Consider the following 13,347-nt stretch of genomic DNA (forward strand, 5'->3'; position numbering starts at 1 on the left):
GGTGCCAACATAAGTTATGACTTTTTTAAAAATTGTACTTGGAAATTTTGGGTTTTTAACATGTTAAAAGTAGGAAAATACTCTAGTGGCTAAATTTGGTGGAACTTAAACTATACTGCAATCTATTACTTCTTCCAAGAGTAAGTTAATATGGCTAATACATATTTACAAGTAAAAAAGTTGGATTACTGGAAAAAAGGAGTAATAATAGAGGATTTGAAATTTTAGCCAACTGTAGAAACAGCTGGACAGCCTGTTAAACATGCAGGTTTTGGGTCCTAGTCTAGTGATTCTGATTCAGTAGATATGGAATAATGCTAAAGTGTGCATTTTTAAACAACTACATGTGAATCTGATGCAGATATATTATGGATTACCTCCTGAAAAGAGGATAATGTATGCTTTGTGACTACCTGATCTTCATTTCCACTGAAGAGAGAACAAGGATGCCTTCTTTGGTAGTTGTGGACCAACCAGGACCACATGTGTATATGCTGTACTCAGCCTTCAAACCAGAGGCTGCAGCTGTCTATAGGGGCACTTTTTATATGTTTGATTTCTCATCTTAAATCCTGTAGCCAAGACTGGGAAAAGACCTGTGGGATAGGAACTTATGTAAGTAATGGAAAAGGAGATTTAGGCAGTCTGTAACTATAGCCATCAGCTTACTTAGAAAATTGCCAAGCACTGAGGTTAATAACTGTTTTTTAATTAAAAAATTAACACAGTCTTGTTGAAAATACAGAAAGGGACAAAGAAGATAATAAAACATTGGTAATTCTGTGACCAGAAATTATTATGGTTAACATTTCATTATACTGATTTCAATCTTTAACAGCTACTTTTAAGAAATGAGTTGGGGTGCAATTCTGTTTGAACACAAGGGTCTGAATTAAGTTAGGTATGTATTACGCAGATGGAATAAGCTATGTCATATTTCTGGTCTTCCCTTAACTATTTTTTCTTCTGAATTGTCTGTCACTTATTTTTTAAAAATAATTTTTTATTCATTTCAATGTGTTTTCAGATGACAAAGAAATGTTCTCAGCTTTTAACTCTAGAGAAACAGCTGGAAGAAAAAATTGTTGCTTATTCCTCTATTGCTGCAAAAAATGCAGAACTAGAACAGGAACTTATGGTAAAAATTACTCTCTTTTTTTTTGCTACAAATTCACTGTGGCTTTAAGGAACTTAAACATGCTTGTAACAGCATGTTTGTTTTAGTATCATTATTCTAAAATATACTAAATAGGAAAATATAAATTCAAACTCTTGATTATTCAGTTTTTATTCCTATATTTTTTAAGTTAGTATGGCAATTTATTATCTGAAGTTTCTTATTTTTATTTTAGTAGAATTGAAGGAGATGATAGTAGTTTTTTGATCTGCTTCACAGTATTTTTAAATATCTTACTCGTATCATTTTGATACAACTTTTGAAATAACCACTTTGTCTTTTTATAAATATTTAAATATTTTTGAAATTTGACATGTTAACTACTATTATTCTTTAAAGAGCAGGGTATGATAAAGTTTATGCTTTGTTAATATACTTTTATGTAAAACTATTTTAATTCTGTTCTTTTAAAGTGCTTTTGTATTTCTAGGAAAAAAATGAAAAGATTAGAAGTCTAGAAACCAATATCAATACAGAACATGAGAAAATTTGTTTAGCTTTTGAAAAGGCAAAGAAAATTCATCTTGACCAGCATAAAGAGATGGAAAAGCAGATTGAAAAAGTAAGATACTAATTATGTTTTTACAAGTAGATGTAATGTATATTCAGGATGTGAATGCTGGAAAGAACTTCTAGCACTATTAGCCCAGCTTGCTTTATTTTAATAGATGAGGAAAGAAAAACTTAGAAAAGTTACTGGCAAGTACTATAATTAGAATCCCATTACGTCTGGATCATTTTACAATGCTTTCTCATATGGTACTCCTGCCATTTCGGTCCTGATCATTATTTTTTGACATTATCAAACTAAGAGTGATTCTGTAGATTCTTTTCCACTAGAGATACCATTTGCTTGAAGATCAGTTGAGAGTAGAAGCCCTCTTAATCTTGGGCTAAAAGCTAAGAGTAAAAATAAAAACAAAAGTAAAGTAGAAATTGTGAGACCAAAAACACAAGAATAAATAAAAAATAGATAATTTGGATGGATTTAATAGCAGAATATAGCTCACACACGCACACAAAAATATGAGCTTGAAATATGGTGCAATAGAAAGTATTCAGTGTAAACAGAAAAAAAGATCTGGGAAAAAATGAACAGATTCTCAGGGACCGGCTGGACAGTATCAGAAGGTCTAACATTTATGTCATCAGAGTACCAAAGAAGGGGATAATGAAACTGGTGCAAAAACTATTTGAAGGAATAATGACTGAGAACTTGGCAAATTTGTGAAGGAAATAAATTTATAAATTCGACAAGCTCAAAGATGATAAAATCAGAGAAAACCACTTTTGGACAAATCAAAATAGTTGCTGAAAATCTTGAAAGCAGTCAGAGATAAATAACACATTGCCTAGAGCAGCAAAGATTAAGATTACTGCAGACTTCTCATCAAAAAATAAAAAACTATGAAGGTTAGAAGACTGAAGATTTTTTTTGTTTTTAGTCCTGAGAGAGAAAAATTGTCAGCCTAGAATTTTATGTCCAGCAATAATATTCTTTAGGATATATAAAGATATTCTTAGATGAAGGACAATTTAGAGAGCTTGTCACCAGCAGTCTTGTTCTAAAATGAAGGATAAAGTTCTTCAGGCAAAAGAGAAATCATACCAGAGGGGAAAGTCAAGCTTCAGGGATGAAGGGAGAGCAACAACAACAGTAAATATTTGATTAAATACCATGAGCTGTATTTCTTCTCTTGAGATTTTTATAACATCTGTGACAGCTGAAAGAAAAATTTGCGTTGTCTAGTGAGATCTTCAGTGTATGTTGGTGTAATACATTGGACAACTACAGTATAAACTAGGAATGGTACAGGGACCTATAATCTTGTGAAGTGTCTCCATTTCACTTCAAGAGGAAAAATCTTAATTCTGAGTAAACTATGGGAAGTTAAAAACACTGGTTTTCCCTTATCCACAGGTTATATGTTCCAAGACCTCAAGTGGATGCCTAAAACCCTGGATAGTACCAAGCTCTGCATATACTATGTTTTTTACTATATTTTCATATTTATAATGAAGTTTAATTTATAAATTAGGCAGTAAGAGAATATCCAAATTGCCAGCATCACTACTCTTATACTTCGGGGTCGTTATTTAGTAAAATAAGGGTTACTTGCATACACGCATTACCATACCACGACAGTCAGTCTGATAACTGAGATGGCTCCTAAGTGACTAACGGGCAGTGTGGATATGATGGGCAAAGAGATGAGTCACATCCTGGCCAGGAAAGAGTTATCCCCATGGTCTCGTCATGTTACTCGGAATGGCGTGCAATTTAAAACTTATAAATTATTTCTTTACGGAATTTTTTATGTAATATTTTCAGACCACAGTTGACTGTGAGTAACTGAAACTGGAAAGTGAAACTGCAGATGGGGGGACTACAGTAGATACACTAGAATCCCTAGAGCAACCACTAAAAAAACTGTACAGATTCAGTAAAAAGCCAGTAGATAAATTAAAACAGAATTCTGAAAATATTCATATATTTGAATGAAGGCTGGAAAGGGGAAACAGGAATGAAAAATACAGGAGACAGAGAAAACCAGTAACAAAGGGATGTGTACTTAAATGCAGGCATATCAAATATTAATTTAGATGTAAGTGTTCTAAACACACCAAATAAAACATTGCAATTGTGAGACTGACAAAACAAGACTCAGGTATATACTCTCTTCAGGAAGTCCATATTAAATATGAAGATTTAGACAGGTTAAATGTAAAAGTATGGAAAAAAATGTACCAGGCAGACAAACAATAATCAAAAGAAAGCAAGAGTGGCTATTTAAATATCAGACAAAGTAGACTTTAGAACAAATAAAAATCACCAGGGATGAAGAGGAAAATTATGTTGTAATAAAAGGCTCTATTCACCAAGAAGATGTAACAGCCCTAAGTGCGTATTTACCTAACAGAATAATTTCAGAATATGTGAAGCAAAAGTGAAAAAGTCTGAAAGGAGAAAGAAATTGGTCCAAAATTACAACTGAAGATATCAACATTACTCTTCTGCAATTGATAGAATAAATAGATTAAAAAATCAGCAAAGAGCTTCCCTGAACAACACTGTCAACCAGCTTAGCCTGACACATTTATAGAATATTCCACCCAACATCAGAATGCTCATTCTTCTCCAGGACACCTGAAATATTCACCAAGATACACCATACCCTAGATCATAAAATCAGTCTTACCAAATTTAAAAGAATTGAAGCCATATATACAGTTGTCTCTTGGTATCCATGGACGATTAGTTCCAGGACCCACTGTTGGAAGATCTGCCGATGCTCAGGTCCCTTGGTCAGCCCTGCATGTCTGCAGTTAACTAACCGCGGATCATTTAGCACTGTATATATTTATTGAAAAAGATCTGCCTATAAGTGGACCTGCACAGTTCAGACCCATGTTCAAGGGTCAGCTGTAGTATGTTCTCTGACCATAGTGGAATTAAACTAGAACCATCGACCAATGAGTAAGTCTCAGGGGAAATTGAAAATACTTTGAATGAAAATGAAAACACAAAACATCTGAGCTTGTAGAATGTAGCTAGAGTTCTTAGAGCTTTGTAGCATTAAATGCATATATTAGAAGAAAATAGAGAAAAATCAATAATCTGAACTTCCACATTAAGAAACTAGGAAAAGAAGAGCAAAAAAAAAACCAGAAAGATGGAAATAATAAAAAGCATAGTTGAAATTCCAGCTGGAATTCAAGAAGAGAATGTTAGAGAAATCAGTGAAATCCAAAGCTGGTTCTTTGAAAAGATCAATATTATGTATAAACTTCTAGCCAGTCTGACCAAGTTAAAAAAAAAAAAGAGAGAGAAAACACAAATTACCTGTATCAGGAGTGAGTAGGGGTATATCACTAGAGACCTCAGAGATAGTAAAGGCTAATAAGGAGAGGGGAGAGGTTTATCCTGTGAATAGAAGGCTGGTTCCACATTCAGAAAAAAGTCACTATAATCTACCATATTAGCATACAAAAAAACCTGTAAGATTGTATCAATAGATGCAAAAAAAGCATTTGACAAAATTCAGCATTCTCCTATGATAAAAACTCTCAGCCAGTTAGAAATAGAAGAGTACTTCATTAACCTGATAAAGGGTATCCTCCCCCAAAATCCTATAGATGATCTTTTAAAAAATTTTTTATTGAAGTGTAGTTGATTTATAATGTGGTTTCAGATGTACAGCAAAGTGATTCAGTTACACATACACAAACATATATATTTTTCTTTCCAGATTCTTTTTCATTATATGTTATTACAAGAAATTGAGTATAGTTCCCTGTGCTATATCCTACACCTATAGGACAGTAGGTTCTATAGATGATAGCTTAATAGTAAAACACTTAATACTTTCCTGTAAGATTGGAAACAGCAAGAATATCTGCTCTCATCACTCCTATTTAACATCATGCAGAAAAGCCCAAAAGAAAGAAAAGGCATGTCTATCAGAAGGAAACAAAACTATCCCTGTTTTCAGACAACACGATTGTCTATGTAGAAAATCCCGAAGAATTTACAAAAATACCTTAAAACTAATGAGTGAGCAAGGTCACAGGATGCAAAGTTAACATCCATATCAGTTGTATTCTGTGTATAGTTGACCCTTGAACAACACTGGTTTGAACTGTTTGGGTCCACTTATCCTCGCATTTTTTTCCATCTGTACAATACTACACAATCTGCGGTTGGCTGAATCAATGGATGCGAAACTGCTGATGGGGACTGCAGACTGCAAAGTTATTCAGATTTTCGACTGTGCAGGGGGTTTATGCCATTAACCCTCACGTTGTTCAAGGGTCAGTTGTACTAGCAGTGAACAATTGGAAGCTAAAATTTAAAAACCAGTACTACTGACAATAACTCCAGGGAGTTAAAGTACACAGGTTTAAGTACAACAAAACATGTGGACTATCTGTGGTGAGAACTGTAAAAGGTTGAGAGGAATCAAAGGCCTTAAATAAATGGAAAGAAATATTTCTGTGGGTTCAAAGTCTCAATATATTTAGGAAGTTCACTTTAAGTAGATTTCTCAATTTAATGCATTTCCAATAAAGATCCCAGTAAAATTGTTTGTTTACATAGATAGCTGATTTTAAATTTTGTAATGGAAAGGCAAAGAGACTAGAATAACCAAAACAAGTTTGAAAAAGAACAAAGTTAGCGTTAGTGAATTTATGGTACCATATTTTAAGACTACAGTAATCAATACAGTGAGGTAGTAGCAAAATAATAGACACATAGATGAAACGAATAAAATACAGATTCTAAAAACAGACCTGGTAAATACGGTCAGCTGATTTTTAACAAAGGTACAGAACCAATTTAGATTGGAGAGAGAATAGTGTTTCAATACATAGTGCTGGGACAATTGGACATTGTATGCAAGAATATGGAACTGCAATATGTATCTTATATAAAAACAAATTCAAAGTGAATTGTAGATTCAAGTATAAAATTTTAAAAAACTCTAAAATTCATAGGAGAAAATACAGGAGAAAATCTTCATGAACTTAGGTTAGGAAAAGAGTTCTTAGATGTAAAACCAAAACACTGTAAGGGAAAAATTGATAAATTGGAATTCATCAAAATTAAGAATGTTTCTTATGTGAAAGACATTATTAAAAGAATAAAGAGACAAGCTATAGACTGAAAGTATTTGTAAATCACATATCCAACAAAGAAGTTTTACCCATTAAATATAAAGAATTCTCAAAATTCATCAATAAGAAAACAACCCAATATAGATGCTTCATCAGAAAAGATATACAGATGGCAAATAGACATATGAAAACATGTTGAACATGATTCATCATTAGGGAAATGCAAATTAAACACAAAGTGAAATACCACTGCATTCCTATTGGAACACTGAGAAAGGCAGGAAGAGAGGAAGGAAGGATGGACTCGACAGTAACAAATGCTGCTGGATGCAGAACAGCTGGGTTTCTCATATATTGCTGGTAGGAGTGCAAAGTGGAAAATTGCTAAAACAATTTGACATTTTCTTAAGTTAAACATGCACTTAACATGTGGCCCCACACCCCTAGATATTTGAAATGAAAATTTATATTTACAGTAAAACCTACTACGTATGTTTATAGTAGCATTATTCATAGTTGCCAAAAGCTGGAAACAACCCAGTGTCTTTCAGTGGGTAAATGGATAAACAAACTATGGTGTCTCAGTACAATGGAATACTACTCAGTAATAACAAGGAATAATCTATTGATTCAAGCGAAAACATGGGTGGCTCTCCAAGGCGTTATGTTAACAGGAAGAAACTGATTGTAAAATATTATGTACAATTCTATTTCTTTGACATTTTCAGTGAAGTCAAAAGCTACAGGATGAGATAACCAATTTATACTGTATAGCACAGGTAGGTATATTCAGAATCTTGTAGTAATCTGTAATTGAAAAAATATGAAAACGAATATATGTATGTGTATATATGACTGAACTATTATGCTGTGTACCAGAAATTGACACAACATTGTGAAATGACTATACTTCATTTAAAAAAAAAGCTATAGGATGAACATAAGTTTATTGGTTGCCAGGTATTGGGCAGGGTGAAAAGTTTGACTATAAAGGATTAACATGAGAAATCTTGAGGGTGGAGGAACCATTCTGTATCCTGATGGTGGTGTGAGTTTTATGAATCTATGCATGTGTTAGAAAAAAAAACCTCAGAATCGTACACAAAAAAATGAATATAAACCAAGTTTTTAAAAGTCTCCCACCCCAGAATCATTGTTACACTCTTAGTTTATATCTTTCAGAGCAGTTTCTCTGCATCTTTGCAAACTCAACATGTGTGTAGTACTCATTTACACAAACACACATGTACATAAAGTAAATGTAATTTTTAATAGCTTCATTTTATAGAATGGTTGCTATTTGAGTTTTCTGGTTTTTTAGAATTATAATTAGTTTTCAGTAACTTCGTTGTAGTTTGTTTAACTTAACATAACGTTCTCAAGGTTCACCCATGTTGTAGCATTTTGCAAAATTTCCTCCATTTATAAGGCTGAGTAACATTCCATTGTAGATATATACTAAAGTTTGCTTATCCATTCATCTGTTGGTGAGCACTTGGTTTGTTTCCACATTTTAGCTATCTTGAATAATGCTGGTATGATCATGAGGGTGTACAAATATCTCTTTGAGATCCTGTTTTACATTATTTTATGTATACATCCATAAGTAGAATTACTGATAACATGGTAATTCTATTTTTTATTTTTTGAGGAACCACCATGCTGTTTTCCACAGCAGCTACACCATTTTCCAGTCCTACCAACAGAGCACAAGTGTTCCAATTTCTCCATATCTTTGTAAACACTTGTTTTCTGTTTTTTAGATAGGAGTCATCCTAATGAGTGTGAGGTGGTATCTCATTGTAGTTTTGATTTGCGTTTCCCTAATGATCAGTGATGTTGAGAATCTTTTCATGTGCTTGTTGGCCATTCATATATCTTCTGTGGAGAAATGTCTGTTCAATTCCTTTACTCGTTTTAAAATAAGGTTATTTCTGTGTTGTTGAGTTTTAGGACTTCTCTGTATATTCTGGATATTGATCCTTTATCAGGTATATGATGTGCAAATATTTTCTCCCATTCTGTGAGTTTCCACTTTACTCTATTGAGAGTGCCTTTGGATGCACAGAATACTCGAATTTTCATGAAGTCCAGTTTGTCTGTTTTTTCTTTTGTTGCCTGTGCCTTTGGTGTCATATCTAAGAAATTATTACCACACCCAATGTCATGAAGCTTTTGTCTTATGTTTCCTTTTGGGAGTTTTATTGTTTTATGTCTTACATTTAGGTCCTTGATACATTTTGAGTTAATTTTTGTATAATGCTAGGCAAGGGTCCAACTTCATTCTTTTGCATGTGGATATCCAGTTTTCTCAGCATCATTTGTTGAAAGGCCTATCTTTCCCCTACTGAACGGTTTTGGCACCCTTGTCAAAAATCACTTGACCATATATGCAAGGATTTATTTCTGGGCTCTCTATTCCATTGGTCTGTATGTCTGTTTTATGCCAAAACCACAGTTTTGATTACTGTAGCTTTGTAATAGATTTGAAGTCAGAAAGTAGGGGTCCTCCAGTTTTGTTCATTTTCAAGATTGTCTTGGCTGTTCAGGGTCACTTGAGATTCCATATGAATTTTAGGATGGGTTTATCTGTTTCTACAAAAAAAATGCCATTGGGATTTTGCTAGGGATTGTGTTGCATCTGGTAATATTGGCATTTTAACAATATTAAGTCTTCTAATCCATGAACATGGAATATGTTTCTATTTATTTATGTCTTTAATTTCTTTTAGCAGTATTTCATAATTTTCATTGTATAAGTCATTCACCTTCTTGGTTAATTCCTAAGTATTCTTTTTGATGCTATTGTAAGTGAAATTGTTTTCATAATTTTCTTTTCAGAGTGTTCATTGTTCATGTATAGGAGTGCAACTGATTTTTGTTGAATTGTGTCCTCTACTTTTCTGAATTCATTCATTAGTTCTAATAGTTTTATTGTGTGGAATCTTAGGGTTTTCTATGTATAAGATCATTTGATCTGCAAACAGATAATTTTACTTCTTCTTTTCCAATTTGGATGCCTTTCATTTCTTTTTCTTGCCTAATTGCTCTAACTAGAAGAACTTCCAGTACTATGTTGAATAGAAGTGGTGAGAGGAGCATTCCTTTCTTGTCCCTGATCTTACAGGAAAAACCTTCAACCTTTGACCATTGAGTATGTTAAATGTAGGTTTTTCATATAAGGCTTTTATTATTTTAAGATAGTTTCCTTCTATTTCTAGTTGGTTGAGTGCTTTTATCAAGAAAGGGTGTTGAATTTTGTCAAATATGTTTTTTTCTGCATCAATTGAGATGCTCGTGTGGTTTTTTTTTTTCCTTCATTCTGTTAATACTGCATATGACACTGACTATTTTTCATTGCATTCCAGGAATAAATTTCACTTGGTCATGGTGTTTAATCCCTTTAGCATGCTCCTGAACTTGGATTGTTAGTATTTTGTGGAGAATTTTTGCCTCAGTGTTCATAAGCGATATTTTTCTGTAGTTTCCTTTTCTTGTAATGTCTTTGTCTGGGTTTGGTATCAGGTTAATGCTCGCCTTAACAGTGTTAGGGAACGTTTTCTCCTTAATTTTTTGAAAAAGTTTGAGAAGGATTGGTATTAGCTGTTTTTTATATGTTTGGTAGAATTCCCAAACAAAGCCATCAGGTTCAGAACCTTTCTTTTTTGAGAGATTTTTGATTACTGATTCAATCTCCTTACTAAATATAGGTCTGTTCAGATTATCTATTTCTTCATGATGTAGTCTTTGTAGGTTTTGTGTTCCTAGGAATTTGCCCATTTCACCTAGATTTTCCAATTTGTTGGTATACAATTATTCACTGTACTTCCGTATGATTTTTTTTTTTTTATTTCTGTAGAGTTGGCAGTAATATCCCTACTTTCATTTCTGATTTGGGTAATACTGAATTTTCTTTTTTAGTTCACCTAGCTAAAGATTTGTCAATTTTGTATGTTTTTTTTAAGAACCAATTTTTCACTTAATTGATACTCTTCATTGGTTTTTTGTTCTCTGTTTGTTGATCTTTCCTGCAATCTTTATTATTCTTTCCTTTTCCTAGCTTTGAATTTACTTTCTTTTTTCTAGTTTCCTATGTTTTAAGGTTAGGTTATTAACTAGAGGTCTTTCTTTCTTTTTTTTTAATGTAAGCATTTATAGCTATAAATTACCCCCTGGGCATTGCTTTTGCTGTGTCCCATAAATTTTGGTAAGTTTTTTGTTTGTTTTCATTCATTTCTAAGTACTTCCTAATTTCCCTTGTGAATTCTTCTTTGACTTATTGGTTTTTTGAAAATGTACTGCTTAATAAATACCACAGTTTCATTAATTTTCCAATTTTCCTTTTGTTACTGGTTTCTAACTTCATCCTACTGTGGTTGGAGAATATACTTTGTATGATAGCTATCTTATAAAGTTTACTGAGACTTAAATTTGTGGCCTTGACGTATTGTCTATCCTGGAAAATATCTCCTGTGCACTTGAAAAGAATGTGTTCTCTGTTGTTTGGGGGTAGAGGGTGCTGCATATGTCTATTAAATATGATTGGTTTATTGTGTTGAGTCCTCTGTTCCCTTACTTATATTCTCTCCAGTTGTTCTACCTGTTATTGAGCATGGGATATTGAAGTCTTCCAACTATTATTGTAGAACTGTCTATTTCTCACTTCAGTTCTGTCCATTTTTGCTTCATATGTTTTGAAAGCCTGTCTTTGGTGTATAAATGTTTATAATTGTTATATCTTATTGCTGTATTATAATAACTTTTTATTAATTTAATGTATATTATCTGTCTTTGCTTCATATCTTTTAAAATTTAAAGTCTCATTTGTCTAATATTACTATTGCTACCTGTGCTCTCTTTTGGTTACTATTTTCATGGAACATCTTTTCCTGTCCTTTCATTTTTAATCTATTTGTATCTTTGGATCTAAAATTAGTCTCTTATAACAACATGTAGTTGGATGTGTGGTTTTCTCTCCATTCTGCCAGTCTGTGTCTTTTGGAGAGTTTAATCCATTTGCACTTCAAGTAATTACTGATAAGGAGGGACTTATTCTTGTCATTTTGCTCTTTGTTTTCTATGTGCCTTATAGCTTTTTTATTTCTCATTTCCTACATTACTATCTTTTGAATTTAGTTGATATTTGGTAGTAAAATTTTAAAATTCCCTTTTGATTTCTTTTTGTGTCTATTTTATAGCTGTTTTCTTTGTGACTACCACTGGAATTATATTTAACATCCTAAAGTTATAGCACTCTAATTTGAATTTGTGCCACCATAATTTCAATAACATACAAAAACTCTGTTCCATTATAGTTTCATCTTCGTGCCTTTCAGTTGTTGCTGTCACAAATTTACATCTTTATGTATTGTGTGCCCCAAAGCACAAACTGGTTATTCATTTGAATGAATTAGTCTCTTAAATTACGTAGAAAACAAGATTTGGAGTTACAAACCAAAGTTACAGTAATACTAGCTTTTACACTAATAACTGTTTTTTTCCTTTAAGTGTGTTAGTCTCTTAAATCATTTAGAAAACAAAAAGTAGAAGTTACAGTCCATTGTTACAATAATGCTGCCTTTTACAATTGCCCATATATTTAGCTTTTTAAAGATTTTTGTTTCTCCATGTGGCTTCAAGTTACCATCTAGTGTTCTTTCATTTCACCTTGCAGAATACCCTTGAGCATTTCTAGCAGAGCATGTCTAGTGGTCACAGACTCCCCCAGCTTTTATCTATCTGGGAATGTGTTAATTTCTCCCTCACTTCTTGAAGAAGTTTTGCCTGACAGAAGGTTCTTGGTAAACAGGTCTTTTTTTTTTTTTTCTTTTGAATATATCAGCCCACTATCTTCTGACCTCCAGTATTTCTGATCAGAAATCTGCATGTAATCTTACTGAGTATCCCTTGTATGCACTAATTTGCTAATCTCTTACTGCTTTCAAGATTCTCTGTCTCTTTGCCATTGTCTTCTGAAAGTTTGACTATAATGTATCTCATTGTGAGTCTCTTTGAGTTCATCTGACTTGGATTTTGTTAAGATTCCTGAATGTTTAAATTCATGTTTTTCATCAAATTTGGGAGATTTTCAATCATTATTTATTCATGTATTTTCTCTGTCCCTTTTTCTCTCTCACCTCCTTCTGGGACTCTCATGATGTGCATGTAGATCTGCTTGATGGTCTCCAACCTGCCCTTATGTTCTGTTCACTTTTCTTCAATCTTTTTCCTTTCTGTTCCTCTAATTTCTGTTGTGTTGATTATTTTTATTTGTGGATTTTCATTTCACGGTTTCTTGATTTTATTATTTTCTAGTAAAATTGTTGCTGCTATATTTTTATTATATTTATGTATATGTGATATATAACACATATGTATAATTTTTATACATTTGTATAGATAATATGCACATATATACATATAAGCATATCAGTTTATTCATATTTTGACTTCACAAAAGTGTTTTAGACATGTGATTATACCAATCAATTAGTGATGGAGTTGTCGGGAGTGAGACTCTTGTACATTTCTAATGAAAGTATAAATTTTGATGT

At 32.7% G+C, this 13,347-nt stretch overlaps 1 protein-coding gene across 10 annotated transcripts in view; it reads left to right on the forward strand.

Moving 5' to 3' along the window:
- Window positions 1–13,347, forward strand: part of CCDC18 (coiled-coil domain containing 18) — a 112,419-nt gene that overhangs the window by 29,634 nt on the left and 69,438 nt on the right. For all 10 annotated transcript variants that reach the window (XR_010382169.1, XR_010382167.1, XR_010382168.1 and 7 more), the window contains 2 exons: window positions 1,028–1,138; window positions 1,608–1,739. Coding sequence is in view for 7 of the 10 variants with exons in the window: in XM_064488726.1 (XP_064344796.1) it covers window positions 1,028–1,138; window positions 1,608–1,739 (243 nt within the window). In the remaining 3 variants the exon portion in view is untranslated. The remainder of the gene's footprint in view (window positions 1–1,027; window positions 1,139–1,607; window positions 1,740–13,347) is intronic.

Source organism: Camelus dromedarius, chromosome 9, assembly GCF_036321535.1.
Source record: "Camelus dromedarius isolate mCamDro1 chromosome 9, mCamDro1.pat, whole genome shotgun sequence".
Lineage (NCBI taxonomy): Eukaryota > Metazoa > Chordata > Mammalia > Artiodactyla > Camelidae > Camelus > Camelus dromedarius.